The sequence below is a fragment of the Phyllobates terribilis genome, unplaced genomic scaffold (genome assembly GCF_046119375.1).
Source record: "Phyllobates terribilis strain yellow unplaced genomic scaffold, ASM4611937v1 Scaffold_12__6_contigs__length_324123572, whole genome shotgun sequence".
Classification (NCBI taxonomy): domain Eukaryota; kingdom Metazoa; phylum Chordata; class Amphibia; order Anura; family Dendrobatidae; genus Phyllobates; species Phyllobates terribilis.
In genome coordinates, this window is record NW_027362772.1 from 193,927,970 (window position 1) to 193,955,284 (window position 27,315).

At 52.7% G+C, this 27,315-nt stretch overlaps 1 protein-coding gene across 4 annotated transcripts in view; it reads left to right on the forward strand.

Moving 5' to 3' along the window:
• Positions 1-27,315, forward strand: part of ISOC2 (isochorismatase domain containing 2) — a 153,643-nt gene that overhangs the window by 41,726 nt on the left and 84,602 nt on the right. For all 4 annotated transcript variants that reach the window (XM_073657820.1, XM_073657819.1, XM_073657821.1 and 1 more), the window contains exon 2: positions 17,296-17,436. In XM_073657820.1, coding sequence (XP_073513921.1) covers positions 17,305-17,436 — 132 coding nt within the window. In that variant the 5' untranslated portion in view covers positions 17,296-17,304. The remainder of the gene's footprint in view (positions 1-17,295; positions 17,437-27,315) is intronic.

A 27,315-nucleotide genomic window follows, 5' to 3' on the forward strand; every position in this document is an offset into this window, starting at 1 on the left:
TTCACTAGCGCTGTGTGACTGCGTGCTGCTGCTCTTCACTAGCGCTGTGTGACTGCGTGCTGCTGCTCTTCACTAGCGCTGCGTGACTGGAGCCGTGCTGCTGCTCTTCACTAGCGCTGTGTGACTGGAGCCGTGCTGCCTCTCTTCACTAGCGCTGTGTGACTGGAGCCGTGCTGCCTCTCTTCACTAGCGCTGTGTGACTGGAGCTGTGCTGCCGCTCTTCACTATGCTGTGTGACTGGAGCTGTGCTGCCGCTCTTCACTAGCGCTGTGTGACTGGTGCTGTGCTGCCGCTCTTCACTAGCGCTGTGTGACTGGTGGCGTGCTGCCGCTCTTCACTAGCGCTGTGTGACTGGAGCCGTGCTGCCGCTCTTCACTAGCGCTGTGTGACTGCGTGCTGCTGCTCTTCACTAGCGCTGTCTGACTTGTGCCTTGCTGCCGCTCTTCACTAGAGCTGTGCGACTGGAGCCGTGCTGCCGCTCTTCACTAGCGCTGTGTGACTGGAGCCGTGCTGCTGCTCTTCACTAGCGCTGTGTGACTGGAGCCGTGCTGCCTCTCTTCACTAGCGCTGTGTGACTGGAGCCGTGCTGCCTCTCTTCACTAGCGCTGTGTGACTGGAGCCGTGCTGCCTCTCTTCACTATGCTGTGTGACTGGAGCTGTGCTGCCGCTCTTCACTAGCGCTGTGTGACTGGTGCCGTGCTGCCGCTCTTTCTTGCGCTGTGTGACTGGTGCCGTGCTGCCGCTCTTTCTTGCGCTGTGTGACAGGAGCCGTGCTGCCGCTCTTCACTAGCGCTGTGTGACTGGAGCCGTGCTGCCGCTCTTCACTAGCGCTGTGTGACTGGAGCCGTGCTGCCGCTCTTCACTAGCGCTGTGTGACAGGAGCCGTGCTGCCGCTCTTCACTAGCGCTGTGTGACTGGTGCCGTGCTGCCGCTCTTCACTAGCGCTGTGTGACTGGTGCCGTGCTGCCGCGCTTCACTAGCGCTGTGTGACTGGTGCCGTGCTGCCGCTCTTCACTAGCACTGTGTGACTGGAGCCGTGCTACCGCTCTTCACTAGCGCTGTGAGACTGGAGCCGTGCTGCTTCTCTTCACTAGCGCTGTGTGACTGGAGCCGTGCTGCCGGTCTTCACTATGCTGTGTGACTGGAGCTGTGCTGCCGCTCTTCACTAGCGCTGTGTGACTGGTGCCGTGCTGCCGCTCTTCACGATCGCTGTGTGACTGGAGCCTGGAGCCGTGCTGCTGCTCTTCTCTAGCGCTGTGTGACTGGAGCCGTGCTGCTGCTCTTCACTAGCGCTGTGTGACTGGAGCCGTGCTGCCGCTCTTCACTAGCGCTGTGTGACTGGAGCTGTGCTGCTGCTCTTCACTAGCGCTGTGTGACTGGAGCCGTGCTGCCGCTCTTCACTAGCGCTGTGTGACTGGTGCCGTGCTTGCCTCTCTTCTCTAGCGCTGTGTGACTGGAGCCGTGCTGCCGCTCTTCTCTAGCGCTGTGTGACTGGAGCTGTGCTGCCGCTCTTCACGATCGCTGTGTGACTGGAGCCTGGAGCCGTGCTGCTGCTCTTCTCTAGCGCTGTGTGACTGGAGCCGTGCTGCTGCTCTTCACTAGCGCTGTGTGACTGGAGCCGTGCTGCCGCTCTTCACTAGCGCTGTGTGACTGGAGCTGTGCTGCTGCTCTTCACTAGCGCTGTGTGACTGGAGCTGTGCTGCCGCTCTTCACTAGCGCTGTGTGACTGGTGCCGTGCTTGCCTCTCTTCTCTAGCGCTGTGTGACTGGAGCCGTGCTGCCGCTCTTCTCTAGCGCTGTGTGACTGGAGCTGTGCTGCCGCTCTTCACAATCGCTGTGTGACTGGAGCCTGGAGCCGTGCTGCTGCTCTTCTCTAGCGCTGTGTGACTGGAGCCGTGCTGCTGCTCTTCACTAGCGCTGTGTGACTGGAGCCGTGCTGCCGCTCTTCACTAGCGCTGTGTGACTGGAGCTGTGCTGCTGCTCTTCACTAGCGCTGTGTGACTGGAGCCGTGCTGCTGCTCTTCACTAGCGCTGTGTGACTGGAGCCGTGCTGCCGCTCTTCACTAGCGCTGTGTGACTGGAGCTGTGCTGCTGCTCTTCACTAGCGCTGTGTGACTGGAGCCGTGCTGCTGCTCTTCACTAGCGCTGTGTGACTGGAGCCGTGCTGCTGCTCTTCACTAGCGCTGTGTGACTGCGTGCTGCTGCTCTTCACTAGCGCTGTGTGACTGCGTGCTGCTGCTCTTCACTAGCGCTGTGTGACTGCGTGCTGCTGCTCTTCACTAGCGCTGTGTGACTGCGTGCTGCTGCTCTTCACTAGCGCTGTGTGACTGCGTGCTGCTGCTCTTCACTAGCGCTGTGTGACTGCGTGCTGCTGCTCTTCACTAGCGCTGTGTGACTGCGTGCTGCTGCTCTTCACTAGCGCTGTGTGACTGCGTGCTGCTGCTCTTCACTAGCGCTGTGTGACTGCGTGCTGCTGCTCTTCACTAGCGCTGCGTGACTGGAGCCGTGCTGCTGCTCTTCACTAGCGCTGCGTGACTGGAGCCGTGCTGCCTCTCTTCACTAGCGCTGTGTGACTGGAGCCGTGCTGCCTCTCTTCACTAGCGCTGTGTGACTGGAGCTGTGCTGCCGCTCTTCACTATGCTGTGTGACTGGAGCTGTGCTGCCGCTCTTCACTAGCGCTGTGTGACTGGTGCTGTGCTGCCGCTCTTCACTAGCGCTGTGTGACTGGTGGCGTGCTGCCGCTCTTCACTAGCGCTGTGTGACTGGAGCCGTGCTGCCGCTCTTCACTAGCGCTGTGTGACTGCGTGCTGCTGCTCTTCACTAGCGCTGTCTGACTTGTGCCTTGCTGCCGCTCTTCACTAGAGCTGTGCGACTGGAGCCGTGCTGCCGCTCTTCACTAGCGCTGTGTGACTGGAGCCGTGCTGCTGCTCTTCACTAGCGCTGTGTGACTGGAGCCGTGCTGCCTCTCTTCACTAGCGCTGTGTGACTGGAGCCGTGCTGCCTCTCTTCACTAGCGCTGTGTGACTGGAGCCGTGCTGCCTCTCTTCACTATGCTGTGTGACTGGAGCTGTGCTGCCGCTCTTCACTAGCGCTGTGTGACTGGTGCCGTGCTGCCGCTCTTTCTTGCGCTGTGTGACTGGTGCCGTGCTGCCGCTCTTTCTTGCGCTGTGTGACAGGAGCCGTGCTGCCGCTCTTCACTAGCGCTGTGTGACTGGAGCCGTGCTGCCGCTCTTCACTAGCGCTGTGTGACTGGAGCCGTGCTGCCGCTCTTCACTAGCGCTGTGTGACAGGAGCCGTGCTGCCGCTCTTCACTAGCGCTGTGTGACTGGTGCCGTGCTGCCGCTCTTCACTAGCGCTGTGTGACTGGTGCCGTGCTGCCGCGCTTCACTAGCGCTGTGTGACTGGTGCCGTGCTGCCGCTCTTCACTAGCACTGTGTGACTGGAGCCGTGCTACCGCTCTTCACTAGCGCTGTGAGACTGGAGCCGTGCTGCTTCTCTTCACTAGCGCTGTGTGACTGGAGCCGTGCTGCCGGTCTTCACTATGCTGTGTGACTGGAGCTGTGCTGCCGCTCTTCACTAGCGCTGTGTGACTGGTGCCGTGCTGCCGCTCTTCACGATCGCTGTGTGACTGGAGCCTGGAGCCGTGCTGCTGCTCTTCTCTAGCGCTGTGTGACTGGAGCCGTGCTGCTGCTCTTCACTAGCGCTGTGTGACTGGAGCCGTGCTGCCGCTCTTCACTAGCGCTGTGTGACTGGAGCTGTGCTGCTGCTCTTCACTAGCGCTGTGTGACTGGAGCCGTGCTGCCGCTCTTCACTAGCGCTGTGTGACTGGTGCCGTGCTTGCCTCTCTTCTCTAGCGCTGTGTGACTGGAGCCGTGCTGCCGCTCTTCTCTAGCGCTGTGTGACTGGAGCTGTGCTGCCGCTCTTCACGATCGCTGTGTGACTGGAGCCTGGAGCCGTGCTGCTGCTCTTCTCTAGCGCTGTGTGACTGGAGCCGTGCTGCTGCTCTTCACTAGCGCTGTGTGACTGGAGCCGTGCTGCCGCTCTTCACTAGCGCTGTGTAACTGGAGCTGTGCTGCTGCTCTTCACTAGCGCTGTGTGACTGGAGCTGTGCTGCCGCTCTTCACTAGCGCTGTGTGACTGGTGCCGTGCTTGCCTCTCTTCTCTAGCGCTGTGTGACTGGAGCCGTGCTGCCGCTCTTCTCTAGCGCTGTGTGACTGGAGCTGTGCTGCCGCTCTTCACAATCGCTGTGTGACTGGAGCCTGGAGCCGTGCTGCTGCTCTTCTCTAGCGCTGTGTGACTGGAGCCGTGCTGCTGCTCTTCACTAGCGCTGTGTGACTGGAGCCGTGCTGCCGCTCTTCACTAGCGCTGTGTGACTGGAGCTGTGCTGCTGCTCTTCACTAGCGCTGTGTGACTGGAGCCGTGCTGCCGCTCTTCACTAGCGCTGTGTGACTGGAGCCGTGCTGCTGCTCTTCACTAGCGCTGTGTGACTGCGTGCTGCTGCTCTTCACTAGCGCTGTGTGACTGCGTGCTGCTGCTCTTCACTAGCGCTGTGTGACTGCGTGCTGCTGCTCTTCACTAGCGCTGTGTGACTGCGTGCTGCTGCTCTTCACTAGCGCTGTGTGACTGCGTGCTGCTGTTTCTTCACTAAGGCTGTGTGACTGCGTGCTGCTGCTCTTCACTAGCGCTGTGTGACTGCGTGCTGCTGCTCTTCACTAGCGCTGTGTGACTGCGTGCTGCTGCTCTTCACTAGCGCTGTGTGACTGCGTGCTGCTGCTCTTCACTAGCGCTGTGTGACTGCGTGCTGCTGCTCTTCACTAGCGCTGTGTGACTGCGTGCTGCTGCTCTTCACTAGCGCTGCGTGACTGGAGCCGTGCTGCTGCTCTTCACTAGCGCTGTGTGACTGGAGCCGTGCTGCCTCTCTTCACTAGCGCTGTGTGACTGGAGCCGTGCTGCCTCTCTTCACTAGCGCTGTGTGACTGGAGCCGTGCTGCCTCTCTTCACTAGCGCTGTGTGACTGGAGCTGTGCTGCCGCTCTTCACTATGCTGTGTGACTGGAGCTGTGCTGCCGCTCTTCACTAGCGCTGTGTGACTGGTGCTGTGCTGCCGCTCTTCACTAGCGCTGTGTGACTGGAGCCGTGCTGCCGCTCTTCACTAGCGCTGTGTGACTGGAGCCGTGCTGCCGCTCTTCACTAGCGCTGTGTGACTGCGTGCTGCTGCTCTAAACTAGCGCTGTGTGACTGCGTGCTGCTGTTTCTTCACTAAGGCTGTGTGACTGCGTGCTGCTGCTCTTCACTAGCGCTGTGTGACTGCGTGCTGCTGCTCTTCACTAGCGCTGTGTGACTGCGTGCTGCTGCTCTTCACTAGCGCTGTGTGACTGCGTGCTGCTGCTCTTCACTAGCGCTGTGTGACTGGAGCCGTGCTGCCTCTCTTCACTAGCGCTGTGTGACTGGAGCCGTGCTGCCTCTCTTCACTAGCGCTGTGTGACTGGAGCCGTGCTGCCGCTCTTCACTAGCGCTGTGTGACTGGAGCCGTGCTGCCGCTCTTCACTATCGCTGTGTGACTGGAGCCTGGAGCCGTGCTGCTGCTCTTCTCTAGCGCTGTGTGACTGGAGCCGTGCTGCCGCTCTTCACTAGCGCTGTGTGACAGGAGCCGTGCTGCCGCTCTTCACTAGCGCTGTGTGACAGGAGCCGTGCTGCCTCTCTTCACTAGCGCTGTGTGACAGGAGCCGTGCTGCCGCTCTTTACTAGCGCTGTGTGACTGGTGCCGTGCTGCTGCGATTCACTAGCGCTGTGTGACTGGTGCCGTGCTGACGCTCTTCACTAGCGCTGTGTGACTGGAGCCGTGCTGCCGCTCTTCACTATGCTGTGTGACTGGAGCCGTGCTGCCTCTTTTCACTAGCGCTGTGTGACTGGAGCCGTGCTGCCTCTCTTCACTAGCGCTGTTTGACTGGAGCCGTGCTGCCTCTCTTCACTAGCGCTGTGTGACTGGAGCCGTGCTGCCTCTCTTCACTAGCGCTGTGTGACTGGAGCCGTGCTACCGCTCTTCACTAGCGCTGTGTGACTGGAGCCGTGCTGCCGCTCTTCACTAGCGCTGTGTGACAGGAGCCGTGCTGCCGCTCTTCACTAGCGCTGTGTGACTGGTGCCGTGCTGCCGCTCTTCACTAGCGCTGTGTGACTGGTGCCGTGCTGCCGCGCTTCACTAGCGCTGTGTGACTGGTGCCGTGCTGCCGCTCTTCACTAGCGCTGTGTGACTGGAGCCGTGCTGCCGCTCTTCACTAGCGCTGTGTGACTGGAGCCGTGCTGCCTCTCTTCACTAGCGCTGTGTGACTGGAGCTGTGCTGCCGCTCTTCACTATGCTGTGTGACTGGAGCCGTGCTTGCCTCTCTTCACTAGCGCTGTGTGACTGGAGCCGTGCTGCCGCTCATCACTAGCGCTGTGTGACTGGAGCCGTGCTGCCGCTCTTCACTAGCGCTGTGTGACTGGAGCCGTGCTGCCGCTCTTCACTAGGGCTGTGTGACTGGAGCCGTGCTGCCGCTCTTCACTAGCGCTGTGTGACTGGAGCCGTGCTGCCGCTCTTCACTAGCGCTGTGTGACTGGAGCCGTGCTGCCGCTCTTCACTAGCGCTGTGTGACTGGAGCTGTGCTGCTGCTCTTCACTACCGCTGTGTGACTGCGTGCTGCTGCTCTTCACTAGCGCTGTCTGACTTGTGCCTTGCTGCTGCTCTTCACTATGCTGTGTAACTGGAGACGTGCTGCCTCTCTTCACTAGCACTGTGTGACTGGAGCCGTGCTGCCGCTCTTCACTAGCGCTGTGTGACTGGAGCTGTGCTGCTGCTCTTCACTAGCGCTATGTGACCGGAGCCGTGCTGCTTCTCTTCACTAGCGCTGTGTGACTGCGTGCTGCTGCTCTTCACTAGCGCTGTGTGACTGCGTGCTGCTGCTCTTCACTAGCACTGTGTGACTGCGTGCTGCTGCTCTTCACTAGCGCTGTGTGACTGCGTGCTGCTGCTCTTCACTAGCGCTGTGTGACTGCTTGCTGCTGCTCTTCACTAGCGCTGTGTGACTGCGTGCTGCTGCTCTTCACTAGCGCTGTGTGACTGCGTGCTGCTGCTCTGCACTAGCGCTGTGTGACTGCGTGCTGCTGCTCTTCACTAGCGCTGTGTGACTGCGTGCTGCTGCTCTTCACTAGCGCTGTGTGACTGCGTGCTGCTGCTCTTCACTAGCGCTGTGTGACTGCGTGCTGCTGCTCTAAACTAGCGCTGTGTGACTGCTTGCTGCTGCTCTTCTCTAGAGCTGTGTGACTGGAGCCGTGCTACCGCTCTTCACTAGCGCTGTGTGACTGGAGCCGTGCTACCGCTCTTCACTAGCGCTGTGTGACTGGAGCCTTGCTGCCGCTCTTCACTAGCGCTGTGTGACAGGAGCCGTGCTGCCGCTCTTCACTAGCGCTGTGTGACTGGTGCCGTGCTGCCGCTCTTCACTAGCGCTGTGTGACAGGAGCCGTGCTGCCGCTCTTCACTAGCGCTGTGTGACTGGAGCCGTGCTGCCGCTCTTCACTAGCGCTGTGTGACTGGTGCCGTGCTGCCGCTCTTCACTAGCGCTGTGTGACAGGAGCCGTGCTGCCGCTCTTCACTAGCGCTGTGTGACAGGAGCCGTGCTGCCGCTCTTCACTAGCGCTGTGTGACAGGAGCCGTGCTGCCGCTCTTTACTAGCGCTGTGTGACTGGTGCCGTGCTGCTGCGATTCACTAGCGCTGTGTGACTGGTGCCGTGCTGACGCTCTTCACTAGCGCTGTGTGACTGGAGCCGTGCTGCCGCTCTTCACTATGCTGTGTGACTGGAGCCGTGCTGCCTCTCTTCACTAGCGCTGTGTGACAGGAGCCGTGCTGCCTCTCTTCACTAGCGCTGTGTGACTGGAGCCGTGCTGCCTCTCTTCACTAGCGCTGTGTGACTGGAGCCGTGCTGCCGCTCTTCACTAGCGCTGTGTGACTGGAGCCGTGCTGCCGCTCTTCACTATCGCTGTGTGACTGGAGCCTGGAGCCGTGCTGCTGCTCTTCACTAGCGCTGTGTGACTGGAGCCGTGCTGCTGCTCTTCACTAGCGCTGTGTGACTGGAGCCGTGCTGCCGCTCTTCACTAGCGCTGTGTGACTGGAGCCGTGCTGCCTCTTTTCACTAGCGCTGTGTGACTGGAGCCGTGCTGCCTCTCTTCACTAGCGCTGTGTGACTGGAGCCGTGCTGCCTCTCTTCACTAGCGCTGTGTGACTGGAGCCGTGCTGCCTCTCTTCACTAGCGCTGTGTGACTGGAGCCGTGCTACCGCTCTTCACTAGCGCTGTGTGACTGGAGCCGTGCTGCCGCTCTTCACTAGCGCTGTGTGACAGGAGCCGTGCTGCCGCTCTTCACTAGCGCTGTGTGACTGGTGCCGTGCTGCCGCTCTTCACTAGCGCTGTGTGACTGGTGCCGTGCTGCCGCGCTTCACTAGCGCTGTGTGACTGGTGCCGTGCTGCCGCTCTTCACTAGCGCTGTGTGACTGGAGCCGTGCTGCCGCTCTTCACTAGCGCTGTGTGACTGGAGCCGTGCTGCCTCTCTTCACTAGCGCTGTGTGACTGGAGCTGTGCTGCCGCTCTTCACTATGCTGTGTGACTGGAGCCGTGCTTGCCTCTCTTCACTAGCGCTGTGTGACTGGAGCCGTGCTGCCGCTCATCACTAGCGCTGTGTGACTGGAGCCGTGCTGCCGCTCTTCACTAGCGCTGTGTGACTGGAGCCGTGCTGCCGCTCTTCACTAGGGCTGTGTGACTGGAGCCGTGCTGCCGCTCTTCACTAGCGCTGTGTGACTGGAGCCGTGCTGCCGCTCTTCACTAGCGCTGTGTGACTGGAGCCGTGCTGCCGCTCTTCACTAGCGCTGTGTGACTGGAGCCGTGCTGCTGCTCTTCACTACCGCTGTGTGACTGCGTGCTGCTGCTCTTCACTAGCGCTGTCTGACTTGTGCCTTGCTGCTGCTCTTCACTATGCTGTGTAACTGGAGACGTGCTGCCTCTCTTCACTAGCACTGTGTGACTGGAGCCGTGCTGCCGCTCTTCACTAGCGCTGTGTGACTGGAGCTGTGCTGCTGCTCTTCACTAGCGCTATGTGACCGGAGCCGTGCTGCTTCTCTTCACTAGCGCTGTGTGACTGCGTGCTGCTGCTCTTCACTAGCGCTGTGTGACTGCGTGCTGCTGCTCTTCACTAGCGCTGTGTGACTGCGTGCTGCTGCTCTTCACTAGCGCTGTGTGACTGCGTGCTGCTGCTCTTCACTAGCGCTGTGTGACTGCGTGCTGCTGCTCTTCACTAGCGCTGTGTGACTGCGTGCTGCTGCTCTGCACTAGCGCTGTGTGACTGCGTGCTGCTGCTCTTCACTAGCGCTGTGTGACTGCGTGCTGCTGCTCTTCACTAGCGCTGTGTGACTGCGTGCTGCTGCTCTTCACTAGCGCTGTGTGACTGCGTGCTGCTGCTCTTCACTAGCGCTGTGTGACTGCGTGCTGCTGCTCTAAACTAGCGCTGTGTGACTGCGTGCTGCTGCTCTTCTCTAGAGCTGTGTGACTGGAGCCGTGCTACCGCTCTTCACTAGCGCTGTGTGACTGGAGCCGTGCTACCGCTCTTCACTAGCGCTGTGTGACTGGAGCCGTGCTACCGCTCTTCACTAGCGCTGTGTGACTGGAGCCTTGCTGCCGCTCTTCACTAGCGCTGTGTGACAGGAGCCGTGCTGCCGCTCTTCACTAGCGCTGTGTGACTGGTGCCGTGCTGCCGCTCTTCACTAGCGCTGTGTGACAGGAGCCGTGCTGCCTCTCTTCACTAGCGCTGTGTGACTGGAGCCGTGCTGCCGCTCTTCACTAGCGCTGTGTGACTGGTGCCGTGCTGCTGCGATTCACTAGCGCTGTGTGACTGGTGCCGTGCTGACGCTCTTCACTAGCGCTGTGACTGGAGCCGTGCTGCTGCTCTTCACTAGCGCTGTGTGACTGGAGCCGTGCTGCTGCTCTTCACTACCGCTGTGTGACTGCGTGCTGCTGCTCTTCACTAGCGCTGTCTGACTTGTGCCTTGCTGCTGCTCTTCACTAGAGCTGTGTGACTGGAGCCGTGCTGCCGCTCTTCACTAGCGCTGTGTGACTGGAGCTGTGCTGCTGCTCTTCACTAGCGCTGTGTGACCGGAGCCGTGCTGCTGCTCTTCACTAGCGCTGTGTGACCGGAGCCGTGCTGCTGCTCTTCACTAGCGCTGTGTGACTGCGTGCTGCTGCTCTTCACTAGCACTGTGTGACTGCGTGCTGCTGCTCTTCACTAGCACTGTGTGACTGCGTGCTGCTGCTCTTCACTAGCGCTGTGTGACTGCGTGCTGCTGCTCTTCACTAGCGCTGTGTGACTGCGTGCTGCTGCTCTTCACTAGCGCTGTGTGACTGCGTGCTGCTGCTCTTCACTAGCGCTGTGTGACTGCGTGCTGCTGCTCTTCACTAGCGCTGTGTGACTGCGTGCTGCTGCTCTTCACTAGCGCTGTGTGCGTGCTGCTGCTCTTCACTAGCGCTGTGTGACTGCGTGCTGCTGCTGTTCACTAGCGCTGTGTGACTGCGTGCTGCTGCTCTTCACTAGCGCTGTGTGACTGCGTGCTGCTGCTCTAAACTAGCGCTGTGTGACTGGTGCCGTGCTGACGCTCTTCACTAGCGCGGTGTGACTGGAGCCGTGCTGACGCTCTTCACTATGCTGTGTAACTGGAGCCGTGCTGCCTCTCTTCACTAGCACTGTGTGACTGGAGCCGTGCTGCCGCTCTTCACTAGCGCTTTGTGACTGGAGCCGTGCTGCCGCTCTTCACTAGCGCTTTGTGACTGGAGCCGTGCTGCCGCTCTTCACTAGCGCTTTGTGACTGGAGCCGTGCTGCCGCTCTTCACTAGCGCTGTGTGACTGGAGCCGTGCTGCCGCTCTTCACTAGCGCTGTGTGACTGGAGCCGTGCTGCCGCTCTTCACTAGCGCTGTGTGACTGGAGCCGTGCTGCCGCTCTTCACTAGCGCTGTGTGACTGGAGCCGTGCTGCCGCTCTTCACTAGCGCTGTGTGACTGGAGCCGTGCTGCCGCTCTTCACTAGCGCTGTGTGACTGGAGCCGTGCTGCCGCTCTTCACTAGCGCTGTGTGACTGGAGCCGTGCTGCCGCTCTTCACTAGCGCTGTGTGACTGGAGCCGTGCTGCCGCTCTTCACTAGCGCTGTGTGACTGGAGCCGTGCTGCCGCTCTTCACTAGCGCTGTGTGACTGGAGCCGTGCTGCCGCTCTTCACTAGCGCTGTGTGACTGGAGCCGTGCTGCCGCTCTTCACTAGCGCTGTGTGACTGGAGCCGTGCTGCCGCTCTTCACTAGCGCTGTGTGACTGGAGCCTGGAGCCTGGAACCGTGCTGCTGCTCTTCTCTAGCGCTGTGTGACTGGAGCCGTGCTGCCGCTCTTCACTAGCGCTGTGTGACTGGTGCCGTGCTGCCCCTCTTCACTAGCGCTGTGTGACTGGAGCCGTGCTGCCCCTCTTCACTAGCGCTTTGTGACTGGAGCCGTGCTGCCGCTCTTCACTAGCACTGTGTGACTGGAGCCGTGCTGCCGCTCTTCACTAGCGCTTTGTGACTGGAGCCGTGCTGCCGCTCTTCACTAGCGCTTTGTGACTGGAGCCGTGCTGCCGCTCTTCACTATCGCTGTGTGACTGGAGCCGTGCTGCTGCTCTTCTCTAGCGCTGTGTGACTGGAGCCGTGCTGCTGCTCTTCACTAGTGCTGTGTGACTGGTGCCGTGCTGCCGCTCTTCACTAGCACTGTGTGACAGGAGCCGTGCTGCCGCTCTTCACTAGCGCTGTGTGACAGGAGCCGTGCTGCCTCTCTTCACTAGCGCTGTGTGACTGGAGCCGTGCTACCGCTCTCCACTATCGCTGTGTGACTGGAGCCTGGAGCCGTGCTGCTGCTCTTCACTAGCGCTGTGTGACTGGAGCCGTGCTGCTGCTCTTCACTAGCGCTGTGTGACTGGAGCCGTGCTGCTGCTCTTCACTAGCGCTGTGTGACTGGAGCCGTGCTGCCGCTCTTCACTAGCGCTGTGTGACTGGAGCCATGCTGCCGCTCTTCACTAGCGCTGTGTGACTGGAGCCGTGCTGCCGCTCTTCACTATGCTGTGTGACTGGAGCTGTGCTGCTGCTCTTCACTAGCGCTGTGTGACTGGAGCCGTGCTGCCGCTCTTCACTAGCGCTGTGTGACTGGAGCCGTGCTGCTGCTCTTCACTAGCGCTGTGTGACTGCGTGCTGCTGCTCTTCACTAGCGCTGTGTGACTGCGTGCTGCTGCTCTTCACTAGCGCTGTGTGACTGGAGCCGTGCTGCTGCTCTTCACTAGCGCTGTGTGACTGGAGCCGTGCTGCCTCTCTTCACTAGCGCTGTGAGACTGGAGCCGTGCTGCCTCTCTTCACTAGCGCTGTGTGACTGGAGCCGTGCTGCCTCTCTTCACTAGCGCTGTGTGACTGGAGCCGTGCTGCCTCTCTTCACTAGCGCTGTGTGACTGGAGCTGTGCTGCCCCTCTTCACTATGCTGTGTGACTGGAGCTGTGCTGCCCCTCTTCACTAGCGCTGTGTGACTGGTGCCGTGCTGCCGCTCTTCACTAGCGCTGTGTGACTGGTGCCGTGCTGCCGCTCTTCACTAGCGCTGTGTGACTGCGTGCTGCTGCTCTTCACTAGCGCTGTCTGACTTGTGCCTTGCTGCTGCTCTTCACTAGAGCTGTGTGACTGGAGCCGTGCTGCCGCTCTTCACTAGCGCTGTGTGACTGGAGCCGTGCTGCTGCTCTTCACTAGCGCTGTGTGACTGGAGCCGTGCTGCTGCTCTTCACTAGCGCTGTGTGACTGGAGCCGTGCTGCCGCTCTTCACTAGCGCTGTGTGACTGCGTGCTGCTGCTCTTCACTAGCGCTGTGTGACTGCGTGCTGCTGCTCTTCACTAGCGCTGTGTGACTGCGTGCTGCTGCTCTTCACTAGCGCTGTGTGACTGCGTGCTGCTGCTCTTCACTAGCGCTGTGTGACTGCGTGCTGCTGCTCTTCACTAGCGCTGTGTGACTGCGTGCTGCTGCTCTTCACTAGCGCTGTGTGACTGCGTGCTGCTGCTCTTCACTAGCGCTGTGTGACTGGAGCCGTGCTGCCGCTCTTCACTAGCGCTGTGTGACTGCGTGCTGCTGCTCTTCACTAGCGCTGTGTGACTGGAGCCGTGCTGCCGCTCTTCACTAGCGCTGTGTGACTGGAGCCGTGCTGCCTCTCTTCACTAGCGCTGTGTGACTGGAGCTGTGCTGCCGCTCTTCACTATGCTGTGTGACTGGAGCTGTGCTGCCCCTCTTCACTAGCGCTGTGTGACTGGTGCCGTGCTGCCGCTCTTCACTAGCGCTGTGTGACTGGAGCCGTGCTGCCGCTCTTCACTAGCGCTGTGTGACTGGAGCGGTGCTGCCGCTCTTCACTAGCGCTGTGTGACTGGTGCCGTGCTGCCGCTCTTCACTAGCGCTGTGTGACTGGAGCCGTGCTGCTGCTCTTCACTAGCGCTGTGTGACTGCGTGCTGCTGCTCTTCACTAGCGCTGTGTGACTGCGTGCTGCTGCTCTTCACTAGCGCTGTGTGACTGGAGCCGTGCTGCTGCTCTTCACTAGCGCTGTGTGACTGGAGCCGTGCTGCCTCTCTTCACTAGCGCTGTGTGACTGGAGCCGTGCTGCCTCTCTTCACTAGCGCTGTGTGACTGGAGCCGTGCTGCCTCTCTTCACTAGCGCTGTGTGACTGGAGCCGTGCTGCCTCTCTTCACTAGCGCTGTGTGACTGGAGCTGTGCTGCCCCTCTTCACTATGCTGTGTGACTGGAGCTGTGCTGCCCCTCTTCACTAGCGCTGTGTGACTGGTGCCGTGCTGCCGCTCTTCACTAGCGCTGTGTGACTGGTGCCGTGCTGCCGCTCTTCACTAGCGCTGTGTGACTGCGTGCTGCTGCTCTTCACTAGCGCTGTCTGACTTGTGCCTTGCTGCTGCTCTTCACTAGAGCTGTGTGACTGGAGCCGTGCTGCCGCTCTTCACTAGCGCTGTGTGACTGGAGCCGTGCTGCTGCTCTTCACTAGCGCTGTGTGACTGGAGCCGTGCTGCCGCTCTTCACTAGCGCTGTGTGACTGCGTGCTGCTGCTCTTCACTAGCGCTGTGTGACTGCGTGCTGCTGCTCTTCACTAGCGCTGTGTGACTGCGTGCTGCTGCTCTTCACTAGCGCTGTGTGACTGCGTGCTGCTGCTCTTCACTAGCGCTGTGTGACTGCGTGCTGCTGCTCTTCACTAGCGCTGTGTGACTGCGTGCTGCTGCTCTTCACTAGCGCTGTGTGACTGCGTGCTGCTGCTCTTCACTAGCGCTGTGTGACTGGAGCCGTGCTGCCGCTCTTCACTAGCGCTGTGTGACTGCGTGCTGCTGCTCTTCACTAGCGCTGTGTGACTGGAGCCGTGCTGCCGCTCTTCACTAGCGCTGTGTGACTGGAGCCGTGCTGCCTCTCTTCACTAGCGCTGTGTGACTGGAGCTGTGCTGCCGCTCTTCACTATGCTGTGTGACTGGAGCTGTGCTGCCCCTCTTCACTAGCGCTGTGTGACTGGTGCCGTGCTGCCGCTCTTCACTAGCGCTGTGTGACTGGAGCCGTGCTGCCGCTCTTCACTAGCGCTGTGTGACTGGAGCGGTGCTGCCGCTCTTCACTAGCGCTGTGTGACTGGTGCCGTGCTGCCGCTCTTCACTAGCGCTGTGTGACTGGTGCCGTGCTGCCGCTCTTCACTAGCGCTGTGTGACTGGTGCCGTGCTGCCGCTCTTCACTAGCGCTGTGTGACTGGAGCCGTGCTGCCGCTCTTCACTATGCTGTGTGACTGGAGCTGTGCTGCCGCTCTTCACTAGCGCTGTGTGACTGGTGCCGTGCTGCCGCTCTTCACTATCGCTGTTTGACTGGAGCCTGGAGCCATGCTGCTGCTCTTCTCTAGCGCTGTGTGACTGGAGCCGTGCTGCTGCTCTTCACTAGCGCTCTGTGACTGGAGCCGTGCTGCCGCTCTTCACTAGCGCTGTGTGACTGGAGCTGTGCTGCCGCTCTTCACTATGCTGTGTGACTGGAGCTGTGCTGCCGCTCTTCACTAGCCCTTTGTGACTGGAGCCGTGCTGCCGCTCTTCACTAGCGCTGTGTGACTGGAGCCGTGCTGCTGCTCTTCACTAGCGCTGTGTGACTGCGTGCTGCTGCTCTTCACTAGCGCTGTGTGACTGCGTGCTGCTGCTCTTCACTAGCGCTGTGTGACTGGAGCCGTGCTGCCGCTCTTCACTAGCGCTGTGTGACTGGAGCCGTGCTGCCGCTCTTCACTAGCGCTGTGTGACTGGAGCCGTGCTGCCGCTCTTCACTAGCGCTGTGTGACTGGAGCCGTGCTGCCGCTCTTCACTAGCGCTGTGCGACTGGAGCCGTGCTGCCGCTCTTCACTATCGCTGTGTGACTGGTGCCCTGCTGCCGCTCTTCACTAGCGCTGTGTGACTGGAGCCGTGCTGCCGCTCTTCACTAGCGCTGTGTGACTGGAGCCGTGCTGCCGCTCTTCACTCGCGCTGTGCGACTGGAGCCGTGCTGCCGCTTTTCACTAGCGCTGTGCGACTGGAGCCGTGCTGCCGCTCTTCACTAGAGCCGTGTGACTGGAGCCGTGCTGCCGCTCTTCACTAGCGCTGTGCGACTGCAGCTGTGCTGCCGCTCTTCACTCGCGCTGTGCGACTGGAGCCGTGCTGCCGCTCTTCACTCGCGCTGTGCGACTGGAGCCGTGCTGCCGCTCTTCACTAGTGCAAGTACGGACCCTCATTTACAACTGGCCATTTGTTTCCTGTCCTGAACTCAACAGCTTTTTAGACACATGCAGTGCTGCTTGAAAGCTTATGAATTTTTCAGAAGTTTCTGCATAAATTTGATTGCCTAAAACTACATTAGATTTTCACTCAAGTCCTAAAAGTAGATAAAGTCACACATATTAGAATTTATAATTTTTTGAATGAGGTATATAAACCAATATCGCATGTCTGTGAGTCGCAAAAAATAATGTGAACTTCAAAGGGACTCTGCCAGCACAGGATGACTTTTCCAAAGTAAGTCCCACCGCTCGGTGCTACTTGGCGTGGCCAACCTTCCCACCTGCTTGTTTTCCCTTGATCTCCATCCCCTCTTCTTTGATTGACAGCTCTGGCTTCATAGTGCCAGGAAGGGTGGAGATAGAGAGAAAACAAGCTGGTGGGAAGGTGTATATAAATGGTTGGCCGCGCCGTGGAGCATCGAGCAGTGGAACTTAGTTTGAACGATTATGGTAATACACTCTGATGAAACTCTGGTCCCTTCAGTTTGATCAGAGTGTTGATTTGTGTGAGTCGATTCTCTTGGATGAAGCTGAAAGCAGAAAGATCCATGTATTAAAAAAAATAACTATTTGTATAATTATCATAGCTTATTTAATCACTTTTGAGGCTGTAAAAATGGAATTACTGTAAAAAATGTCTCTAATTTTAAAACCGTAATGAATGTTTCCCCCTACTTTAAAAATTATTCTCAATGGGTCCAAGATGTGTTAATAAAAAAAGAAATCCTATTGCCTACTCTTGAACTGTCACTCCTTCACACTTATGACTGTGTTCCTGACCGGTCTCAAAGCATCAGCATCCAGAGGTGGCGTCACGTGACCACTGCAGTCTTTCAGTTGCCGCTGATTGGCTGGAGCCATCCTATTCCTTCTGAAATGGCTTCCTCTGCTTGGACAGAATGTGCAGGCTGCAGGTTATTAGTGTCTGGCTAGCTTACTTGACAAATTTTGATGCTTTGAGACCGGCAGGGGACTTACTAGCGAGTGTGAAGGAATGGCGTCAGTCAATATAGCATACATATTTTTTAAATAAAAAGCCACCCTCGACCCATTGATTAAACCTTTTACATGTAAGGAATATCCCCCTTTAACTTTTTTTTTTTAAAACTGTTTTGAATTAAAACCTAAAAGCTACTCTCCAATGACATGATAGGTTTATGGAAACCCACTGTTCTGATGAGCAGAGACTAAATTATGAAGATTCTGTCACTGTTCAACATCTTTTAGACTCAGTTTGTATATAATGGTACCTGGTTTCTGGAGGATCATTTCCATAATAATGCAAAGTGTTTTATGTCAGTGATGTTAGGAAAGGTCTTCCATTGTGTAAATACAAGGTATTCAGCTGGTATTATTTTATCTTAAACACTCTGTATGTTTATTGGTCTATAAATCTCTCTATTGTAATATTTTATTTTTTAGATAAAGAAAATGTCACTAAGTCGTATAGGAAAGCTGGGCCAGCACTCAAGTGTCCTATTTTTATGTGACATGCAAGAGAAGTTCCGGCATAATATATCCTTCTTTAATCAGATTGTTTCTGTATCAGCACGAATACTCCAGGTAAACAAATTATATTTCAAAAACGTCAAAGTCACAAAAAGATTGATTAGTTGTGTTTAAAGAAGCCGTCCCATCAACATTTTTATCCTCTTAATTTATTGCAGTCATCATATTATATAGCACTGTGTACTTACAATTGCTCATTTTGCCTTTATACCCAGCTAAGTCTTCTCTTTTCCATTAGGTATATGGCATCACCTGATTAAAAACTGCCTAGCTGAATCCATCTAAGTTCTATGTAGAAACAGGAAGTCTCTTTTTTCCTGCGTGAGTTATCACTGCAAAAGTCCCTGGCAGCATCTAGGTCACTAATTGAAGACTCATGCAGGGAAAAGAGACTTTCTGTTTCTACATAAGAGAAAAGAGAAGAATTAACTGGATAGAAAGGCAAACTGAGCAATTGTAAGTGCACAGTGCTATATAATATGAAGATTGCAATATATTAATACGATATAAACTTTAATGGGAGGAGTGCTTCTTTTATCCCAGACAGCCATCCAGCATCTATGCAAATGAAAGCATTAGAAATAAATAAACCAAATTTTCCACTATGATAAATGAGAGACCTAGCTCTGTCCACTAATTTGTGACTCTGACACCTTAGGCTGGTTTCACACATCCATAAATCATGGACAGTTCTCGATACCTGCTTCATGGGCATATGTGAAGTACGGTAATTAGCTCAAGTCTGGAGACCCAGCGGTAGAGTCTTATAATGTGAAAATTGTCTGAAGTCAATAGTTGTGTGAAACCGGCCTTACTTTGATACTTGACTCTAGCACCTAACTCTGATATGTAATTATGAAAATCACAAGGGGTTATCCACTACCGGTTAACTCCAGATTAATCAATTCAGGACCTGAATTAAAATAAATAAGTGTGTACTCACCTCCTGCAGTGGAGTAATTTCCAATATTCATCAGTATTCCATCAGAACAGACGTCTGATCTTTTTCACAAGTGTGGCACAATTTTTACAAAATTTTAGCAAAATTTAACATTTTAATTTTTGCGCACAAGTTCTTGATTTAGGACACACCCCATTCCCAGCACACTTTCCAGCAGACCACACTACCTTGCTGCTCGTGTCAAAAGCACATATCTAAAATGCTTTATGTTTAATGTAGTGTAAAGCTTCAATTGGCACAAATTAACCCAAATTTCTGGCACTTGTAGCTTACAGTAGAAACTTAGCCCGATTGTATACATTTAGCTAACATTACAAACTCACATTATGCCTGACTCTCACCTCTGGCTTTTACATTTGTCAAAGAGGCCGGTGGTGTGTTAATCATAAATCGACGACCTGCACGAGTCAACTTCATGGATGACACTTCTCAAACATCACACAGACCTGATATGATTTCTGAGGGAGGTCCTGGTGGCTTTTAGGTAAACTCAAAATAAGGGCATACATTGTATTTAATACTCCCCCTGACTAACAAGTGATGAAAGTGGACAATGCATTTGTTACATGTGTGAGGCAGGCATCATTTCAGTGTGTGGTCTAGTTAGCTAAGGCATTCAATGTGGCTGATTTACTAAGCTACATGCAGCCGAAATTTTAGCTTAATTTCTGAAAATGTATGTTTTGCATCACATTTATCATCTATTTTAGACATGTTATATTACATAAGATGCTGTCATGGGCAAACACATGATAGATGAGGTGTAATGTAGATAAATGTAGAGTAATGCGCCGCAGTAATTGCATTGCTGCATATACATTACATGGAAATATACTTGGGACGATAGAACTTGATACAAGTTGAGCAGCAGTACTCCCTATCAGTCAGCAGCTGCAAAAGCAAACAAAATTTTAGGGTTTATAAAAATAGAGAGAGAATCCTGTGATCCCAATGTATTGTTACTCCTCTATAAATCACTTGTAAGGCCACATCTAAAATATGAGATGCAGTTTTGGGTTCCACATTTTAAAAACCTTATTGGCAAGTTAGTCAGTTCAAAGGCGGCAACTAGATTACAATATAGTTCCCAATATTTTTTATTGTAGTGATATTCTTTTGCATGACTATCCCACTCACACAGAAAGCAGCAGTACTTTGTATCCACTCTAGGAACCAAGTAAAGAGTGCTACCACATTTAAGTCACCACAGAGGGGCCATAAATGTTGGTCATAGTTCAGGCACCTCCACAGCTGCTTCATGTTGTCATTAGAGATGGGTGAACCTGAACAATAAAGTTCGGGATACTTACTGAACACCTAGTGTTCGGGCACGGACCCTAAACATGGACTTCCTCAGGAAGTCCGTGTTACTGTTTGGGTTCGGCACCCTAAACATTGGATGTTTCCTGCGCTGTGGTCTGCATGACAGTGCGAGAAACAGGAGCTCTGATCGGTGGTAAAATCGTTACTGCCGTTCAGAGTGCTGCGGGATCATGCTGTCAGATGTCAGCGTGAGCTCGCAGCTGTGACTGTGACCCGCGGTAAAAAGCTTATCGCTGGTCAGACGTCGGCTGATGAGAATACTACTATTCCCATCAGCCTACGCCTGCTGTCACTGATAACAGTGAGAGCAGGCTCTGCTGATGGGAGTTGTCATCAGCCGGCTCAAAGTGAAAAAAAAAGAACTTAATTTATAAATAAATATTGAAGTAAAAATAAAAAACACAGTTATACTCACCTTAACAACTAATCCCTGAAGCCCTTGTCCCCTGTAAAAAATAAAAATTCATCATAATACTCACCTTAACACCTAATTCCCGATGCCCATGTTACCGGTAAAAGAGAAAAAATAATAAACCACCATAATACTCACCTATCCATACCGTCCCCCGTCGATTTCACTTGGAGAGCAGTCACTTCATCTGATGTGACTGTTCTACCCGGCCGCCGGCTACTCACCGACAGCAGCGTCATAGTTCCTGAAGTGTAAAGCGCTGAGCTGCCGAGAGAGAGTTCACAGGAGTTCATCAGCTGATAAGCTTCGGTGATCTCACTTACGGCACTGAAGCTGGTGCCATAAGTGAGGTCACCAGGGTTCATCAGCTGATTAACTCCTGTGAACTCTCTCATGGTGTTACGAATCGTGGTTCTGTGCTCCCACCTGGGAATGGAGGAGGTCCGGTGCTACACTATGCCGGTCACAAGCGCGGCCATTGTCCTGACCCTGGAGGCGGAGCTAATAAGCATGCAGGGAAACTGTCTCAATCTTGTGGAGCGTCGCCTTCTGGTGTTGTGGGATGTGTGAGGATGCAGGATGCTGTTATATCTGGTACTGAGCACTAGTGAGATTATGTTCAGTCTGCTTCTGAAGCTAGCAGAGAGTCGCTGTCTGGGGATGATTGGGAGGTAATCAACACCTGATCATTAGGCAGGCTATTTAACCCTGCTCTCTTCTCAGTCCTTTGCTGTTTATTGCAGTTCGCAGTTCAATATGTGCTTGGTAGTGAGTGATGCTAGGCTTGCTAGCATTAGGTTTTGCTATCTTTTCAGGGGTTTTCTCATTTTCTCTTCTGGTTACACTTCCTGGGGTTCTTGCAGAGGTACTCACCTAGTCCTCGAACAGGACCAGCTGCTTCACAAGACTGGGCCTGAGAAGGGCTCTGCCAAAGTCCTCCTTCCATTTACTAGGAGTTGTGTGAAGAGTATTCTTCAAGAGCTCGCCCAGCTGGGCAGCTTGTGGCTGCACCTTTGCTGGTTTGATGCTGTCTTGCTGGGTCCCTCTGCGGAGCGCATAACAGAATAAACAGACATATACAGTGAAGGAAATAAAGTATTTGATCCCTTGCTGTTTTTGTAAATTTGCCCACTGACGAAGACATGAACAGTTTATAATTTTAAGGGTAGGTTAATTTTAACATTGAAAGATAGAATAGCCCAAACAAAATCAAGAAAATCATATTGTATAAATTAGATAAATTTTTTTGCATTTTTCAGTGAGAAATAAGTATTTGATTCCTCTGGCAAACACTTAATACTTGGTGGCAAAACCCTTGTTGGCAAGCACAGCAGTCAGATGTTTTTTGTAGTTGATGATGAGGTTTGCACACATGTCAGGAGGAATTTGGGTCCACTCCTCTTTGCAGATCATCTCTAAATCATTCAGATTTTGAGGCTGTCGCTTGGCAACTCAGAGCTTCAACTCCCTCCATAAGTTTTTCTATGGGATTAAGGTCTTGAGACTGGCTAGGCCATTCCATTACCTTACTGTGCTTCTTTTTGAGCCACTCCTTTGTTGCATTGGCTGTATGTTTTGGGTCATTGTCTTGCTGGAAGTCCCAGCCATGACCCATCTTCAATGCTCTTACTGAGGGAAGGAGGTTTTTGGCCAAAATCTCCCAATACATGACCCCATCCATCTTCCCTTCAGTACGATGCAGTCGTCATGTCCCCTTTGCAGAAAAGCACCCCCAAAGTATAATGTTTCCCTCACCATGCTTCATGATTGGGATGATGTTCTTAGGGTTGTACTCATCCTTCTTCTTATTCCAAACACGGCGAGTTGAGTTAATGTCAAAGAGCTCAATTTTAGTCTCATCTGACCACAGCACCTTCACCCAATAACTCACAGAATCATCCAGGTGTTCATTGACAATCTTCAGATGGCCCTGTATATGTGCCTTCTGGAGCAGGGGGACCTTGCGGGCACTGCAGGATTTTAAACCTTTAAGGCGTCATGTGTTACCAATGGTTTACTTGGTGACTGTGGTCCCAGCTGCCTTGGGATCATTAACAAGTTCTCCCTGTGTAGTTTTAGGCTGATCTTTCATCTTTCTCATGATCCAAGGATACCCCACGAGGTGAGATTTTGCATGGTGCCCCAGATCGATGTCGATTGACAGTCGTTTTGTATTTCTTCCATTTTCTTACTATTGCACCAACAGTTGTCTCCTTCTCACCCAGCATCTTACTTATGGTTTTGTAGCCCATTCCAGCTTTGTGCAGGTCTATGATCTTGTCCCTGACATCCTTAGAAAGCCCTTTGGTCCTGCTCATGTTGTAGAGTCTGACTAATTAATTGAGTTTGTGGACAGGAGTCTTTTATACAGATGACTATGTAAGACAGCTGTCTTTAATGCAGGTAACGAGTTGATTAGGAGCGTCTAACTGGTCTGTAGGAGCCAGAACTCATAATGGTTTGTAGGGGATCAAATACTTATTTCTCATTTGCAAAATGCAGTAATTTATACAATGTGATTTTTCTTCATTTTTTTATTGGATATTCTATCTCTCAATGTTAAAATTAACCTACCTTTAAAATTATAGACTTTTCATGTCTTTGTCAGTGGGCAAACTTACAAAAACAACAAGGGATCAAATACTGTAATTATTTCCTTCACTGTATATTCTATAAAAAAAAATGGATCTGGTTAAGCTGCTTACTGACCTGATTCAGGGTCTTTTGGGAATGTTCCTGGATTTAGCGGGCACCGTGAATCAATATAGCCAGACACTTGCTCAGAGGGTCCCCCGACATAGTCAAGTTCTAACCCCAGTCCTACCGCGGGGGTCATTCCCAAAGAACCTAAGGTGCCCCTTCCTGATTTTTTGAGGGGAGATCAGAAATAGTTTAATAATTTTAAGGAGGGGTGCAAATTATATTTCCAACTTTGCCCTGTTTCCTCAGGGACTAAAGGTACTTGGGTGGGTCTTGTTATTTCCCTACTTAGAGGGGATCCCCCGTCTTGGACATTTTCATTACCCTCATGTTCACCCATAATCTCGTTAGTGGATGATTTTTTTAAGGCTATGGTGCAGATTTATCATGAACCGTACCGGGTGGCTTTAGCTGAATCCCATCTTAAGGCGTTGTCAGTGGGACCTTAGAGACGGGGTGGAACGATACCGCTCTTCATAATACTGTCCTGTGTAGGCTTAATTAATATATTAACGATATGCTAGTGTACCACTCTCCTCCCTGGTAATTGGAGGCCGCCATGACTTTAACTGTGCGATTTGATCGGAGAAGACGAGAGAGATGTTAGGAAAAAATGTCCCTCTGGCATACCCTCGGCTGAGGCTGAGGGAGAACCCATGCAGCTTGGTGGAGTTGGTACCTCTCGGTAGTCAAGTCAGCAAAGATGGCGTCTTTTATGCTGTTCCTCGCGCCATCTGGTTCATGAATGTCCATGTCTGGAGCCGGCGGGCTCAAGATTCCCAGATAGGAGCTCAGGTACCCCTGGAAAAGATATTACTTTTACCCATTGTTATCACGTTTAATGGTAAGAGTGTGGAGGGTTATGCTTTTGTTGATTGCAGAGCTGAGATACGTTTTTAAATGCTGCCATGGGCAAGGAGTTGGAGGTTCCTCTTATCTCATTGGATGCTTCTATAACATTATCTTCTCTTGATAATTCTCCCTTTGCCCAGAGTATTGGGTATCGCACTGCTGAACCAGTATCTGTCACCACAGGTTATCTGCATAAGGTAGAGGCATGCTTTTTTATTTTATAGGATCTTCCTACTGCTGTGCTGTTAGGTCTCCCTTGGCTTCGCACTCATAACTCTATTATTGAAAGGCAAAGGGGGGATATTGTTAAGTGATCCTCCAACTGCTAATCCCTTTGTATTATCAAGCCTCCTAAGGTAGTAGGTTCTACCTCCCAGGTCCCATAGTATGTGGCAGAGTGCCCACTGATGTTCTCCGAAGAGGCCTCCCAGAAATTACCTCCACATAGAACTTATGACTGTTCCATCCAGCTCATTGAGGGGGCAAAGTTACCTTTAGGCAGAATTTTTAACCTGTCAGAACCCAAGAGGCAAGCCATGAGGGAATATATTCAGGAAAATTTGAAAAAAATGGGTTTATCCGTTTTTCTAAATCCCTGGTTGCAGCAGGATTCGTTTTTGTGGCCAAAAAGGATGGCGGTTTGAGACCATGTATTGACTATTGTGAGCTCAATCGCATAACACTACGTAATCGGCCCCCTCTTTCACTCATCCCTGACCTCATTAACCAACTGGAGGGGGCAAGTTGGTTTAACAAGCTGGATCTCCAGGTGGCTTATAACCTTGTTCTCATCAAGGAGGGGGATGAGTGGAAAACAACCTTCGATACTTCCAAGGGTCATTATGAGTATTGTATCATGCTCTGCAATGCTCCAGCTGTGTTTCAAGCGCTTGTAAATATTTTCCGTGATCTTTTGGGTATTTGTATTTTTGTTTACATTGATGATTTCCTCTCCAGGAAACTAGCTGCACATAGGGACCATGTGCGCACTGTCCTGAAAAGATTGGAGGATCATTTTCTTTATGTCAAAAAGAAAAGTGTGTTTTCGAAGTGCAGGAGTTGGGGTTTCTGGGACTCATTTTGTTCCCCATGGGGTTTCGGATGGATCCCTGGAAAGTGAGGGCAGTGTTGGAGTGGGCATAACCGGTTAGCCTCAAGGGATTGCAGCGTTTCTTGGGTTTTGCCACTTATTACCGGAGGTTTATTAAGGGTTTTTCCAAGGTGTTGAAACCTCTCACCAATCTTACCCATGAGGGGGCAGACGTGTCTTATTGGGGACCTAAAGCCACTATGGCCTTTAACCTCTTAGGATGTGTGCCCACGATCCGGAGCCGCTGCGGACTTATGCAGCGTCAAACCTGCAGCGGCCAGATGTTACAGCATAGTGGATGGGATTTCTAGAAATCCCATGTCAACTATTATTATCTGGGCACCTGCTGCTCACTCTTGGAAACTGACATGTGGTGCGTCTTTCCAGACTGTAGCAGGTCAATTTCTCTTGCGGATCCACAAGCAGGCTTTCCCCATAGTCCTAACCTCTATGAGGAAAGTCCGCAAGTAAAAAAAACAAAAACGCCGCTCCTATGCATAGATAAGTGGAAGCCGCCGGCGGCTCTTCCGCAGCGTCTGGGCCGTGGGCTGGTACGCATTGTGGGCACATACCCTTAGTGACGGAGCCAATTATGTCCTTAATGACCAGGCCAAATTTTACAATTCTGACCACGGTCACTTTATGAGGTAATAACTCTGGAACTCTTCAACTGATCCCACTGATTGAGACTGTTTGAATTTTTATGCCCTTAAATCAGAGAGCTACAGTGGTGGCCAAAAATATTGGCACCCCTGCAATTCTGTCAGATAATACTCAGTTTCTTCCTGAAAATGATTGCAATCACAAATTCTTTGGTATTATCTTCATTTAATTTGCTTGCAAGGAAAAAACACAAAAGAGAATGAAGAAAAAATCAAATCATTGACCATTTCACACAAAACTCCAAAAATGGGCCAGACAAAAGTATTGGCACCCTCAGCCTAATACTTGGTTGCACAACCTTTAGCCAAAATAACTGCGAACAACCGCTTCCGGTAACCATCAATGAGTTTCTTACAATGCTCTGCTGGAATTGTAGACCATTCTTCTTTGGCAAACTGCTCCAGGTCCCTGATATTTGAAGGGTGCCTTCTCCAAACTGCCATTTTGAGATCTCTCCACAGGTGTTCTATGGGATTCAGGTCTGGACTCATTGCTGGCCACCTTAGAAGTCTCCAGTGCTTTCTCTCAAACCATTTTATAGTGCTTTTGGAAGTGTGTTTTGGGTCATTGTCCTGCTGGAAGACCCATGACCTCTGAGGGAGACCCAGCTTTCTCACACTGGGCCCTACATTATGCTGCAAAATTTGTTGGTAGTCTTCAGACTTCATAATGCCATGCACACGGTCAAGCAGTCCAGTGCCAGAGGCAGCAAAGCAGCCCCAAAACATCAGGGATCCTCTGCCATGTTTGACTGTAGGGACCGTGTTCTTTTCTTTGAATGCCTCTTTTTTTTTCCTGCACACTCTGTTGATGCTTTTTCCCAAAAAGCTCTACTTTTGTCTCATCTGACTAGAGAACATTCTTCCAAAACGTTTTAGGCTTTCTCAGGTAAGTTTGGGCAAACTCCAGCCTGGCTTTTTTATGTCTCGGGGTAAGAAGTGGGGTCTTCCTGGGTATCCTACCATACAGTCCCTTTTCATTCAGACGCTGATGGATAGTACGGGTTGACACTGTTGTACCCTCGGACTGCAGGGCAGCTTGAACTTGTTTGGATGTTAGTCGAGGTTCTTTATCCACCAACCGCATAATCTTGCGTTGAAATCTCTCGTCAATTTTTCTTTTCCATCCACATCTAGGGAGGTTAGCCACAGTGCCATGGGCTTTAAACTTCTTGATGACACTGCGCAGGGAAGACACAGGAACATTCAGGTCTTTGGAGATGGACAAGTAGCCTTGAGATTGCTCATGCTTCCTCACAATTTGATTTCTCAAATCCTCAGACAGTTCTTTGGTCTTCTTTCTTTTCTCCATGCTCAATGTGGTACACACAAGGACACAGGACAGAGGTTGAGTCAACTTTAATCCATGTTAACTGGCTGCAAGTGTGATTTAGTTATTGCCAACACCTGTTAGGTGCCACAGGTAAGTTACAGGTGCTGTTAATTACACAAATTAGAGAAGCATCACATGATTTTTCAAACAGTGCCAATACTTTTGTCCACCCCCTTTTTTAGGTTTGGTGTGGAATTGTATCCAATTTGGCTTTAGGACAATTCTTTTTGTGTTTTTTCATTGAAGACAAATTAAATGAAGATAATACCAAAGAATTTGTGATTGCAGTCATTTTCAGGAAGAAACTGAGTATTATCTGACAGAATTGCAGGGGTGCCAATACTTTTGGCCACCACTCTGTCACACAAAATAGTTAATAAATAACATTTTCCACATGTCTACTTTACATCAGCACAATATTTGGAACAAAATTTTTTTTTTGTTAGGGAGTTATAAGGGTTAAAAGTTGATCAGCGATTTCTAATTTTTTCAACAAAATTTACAAAACCATTTTTTTAGGGACCACATTACATTTGAAGTGACTTTGAGGGGTCTATATGATAGAAAATCCCCAAAAGTGACACCATTCTAAAAACTGAA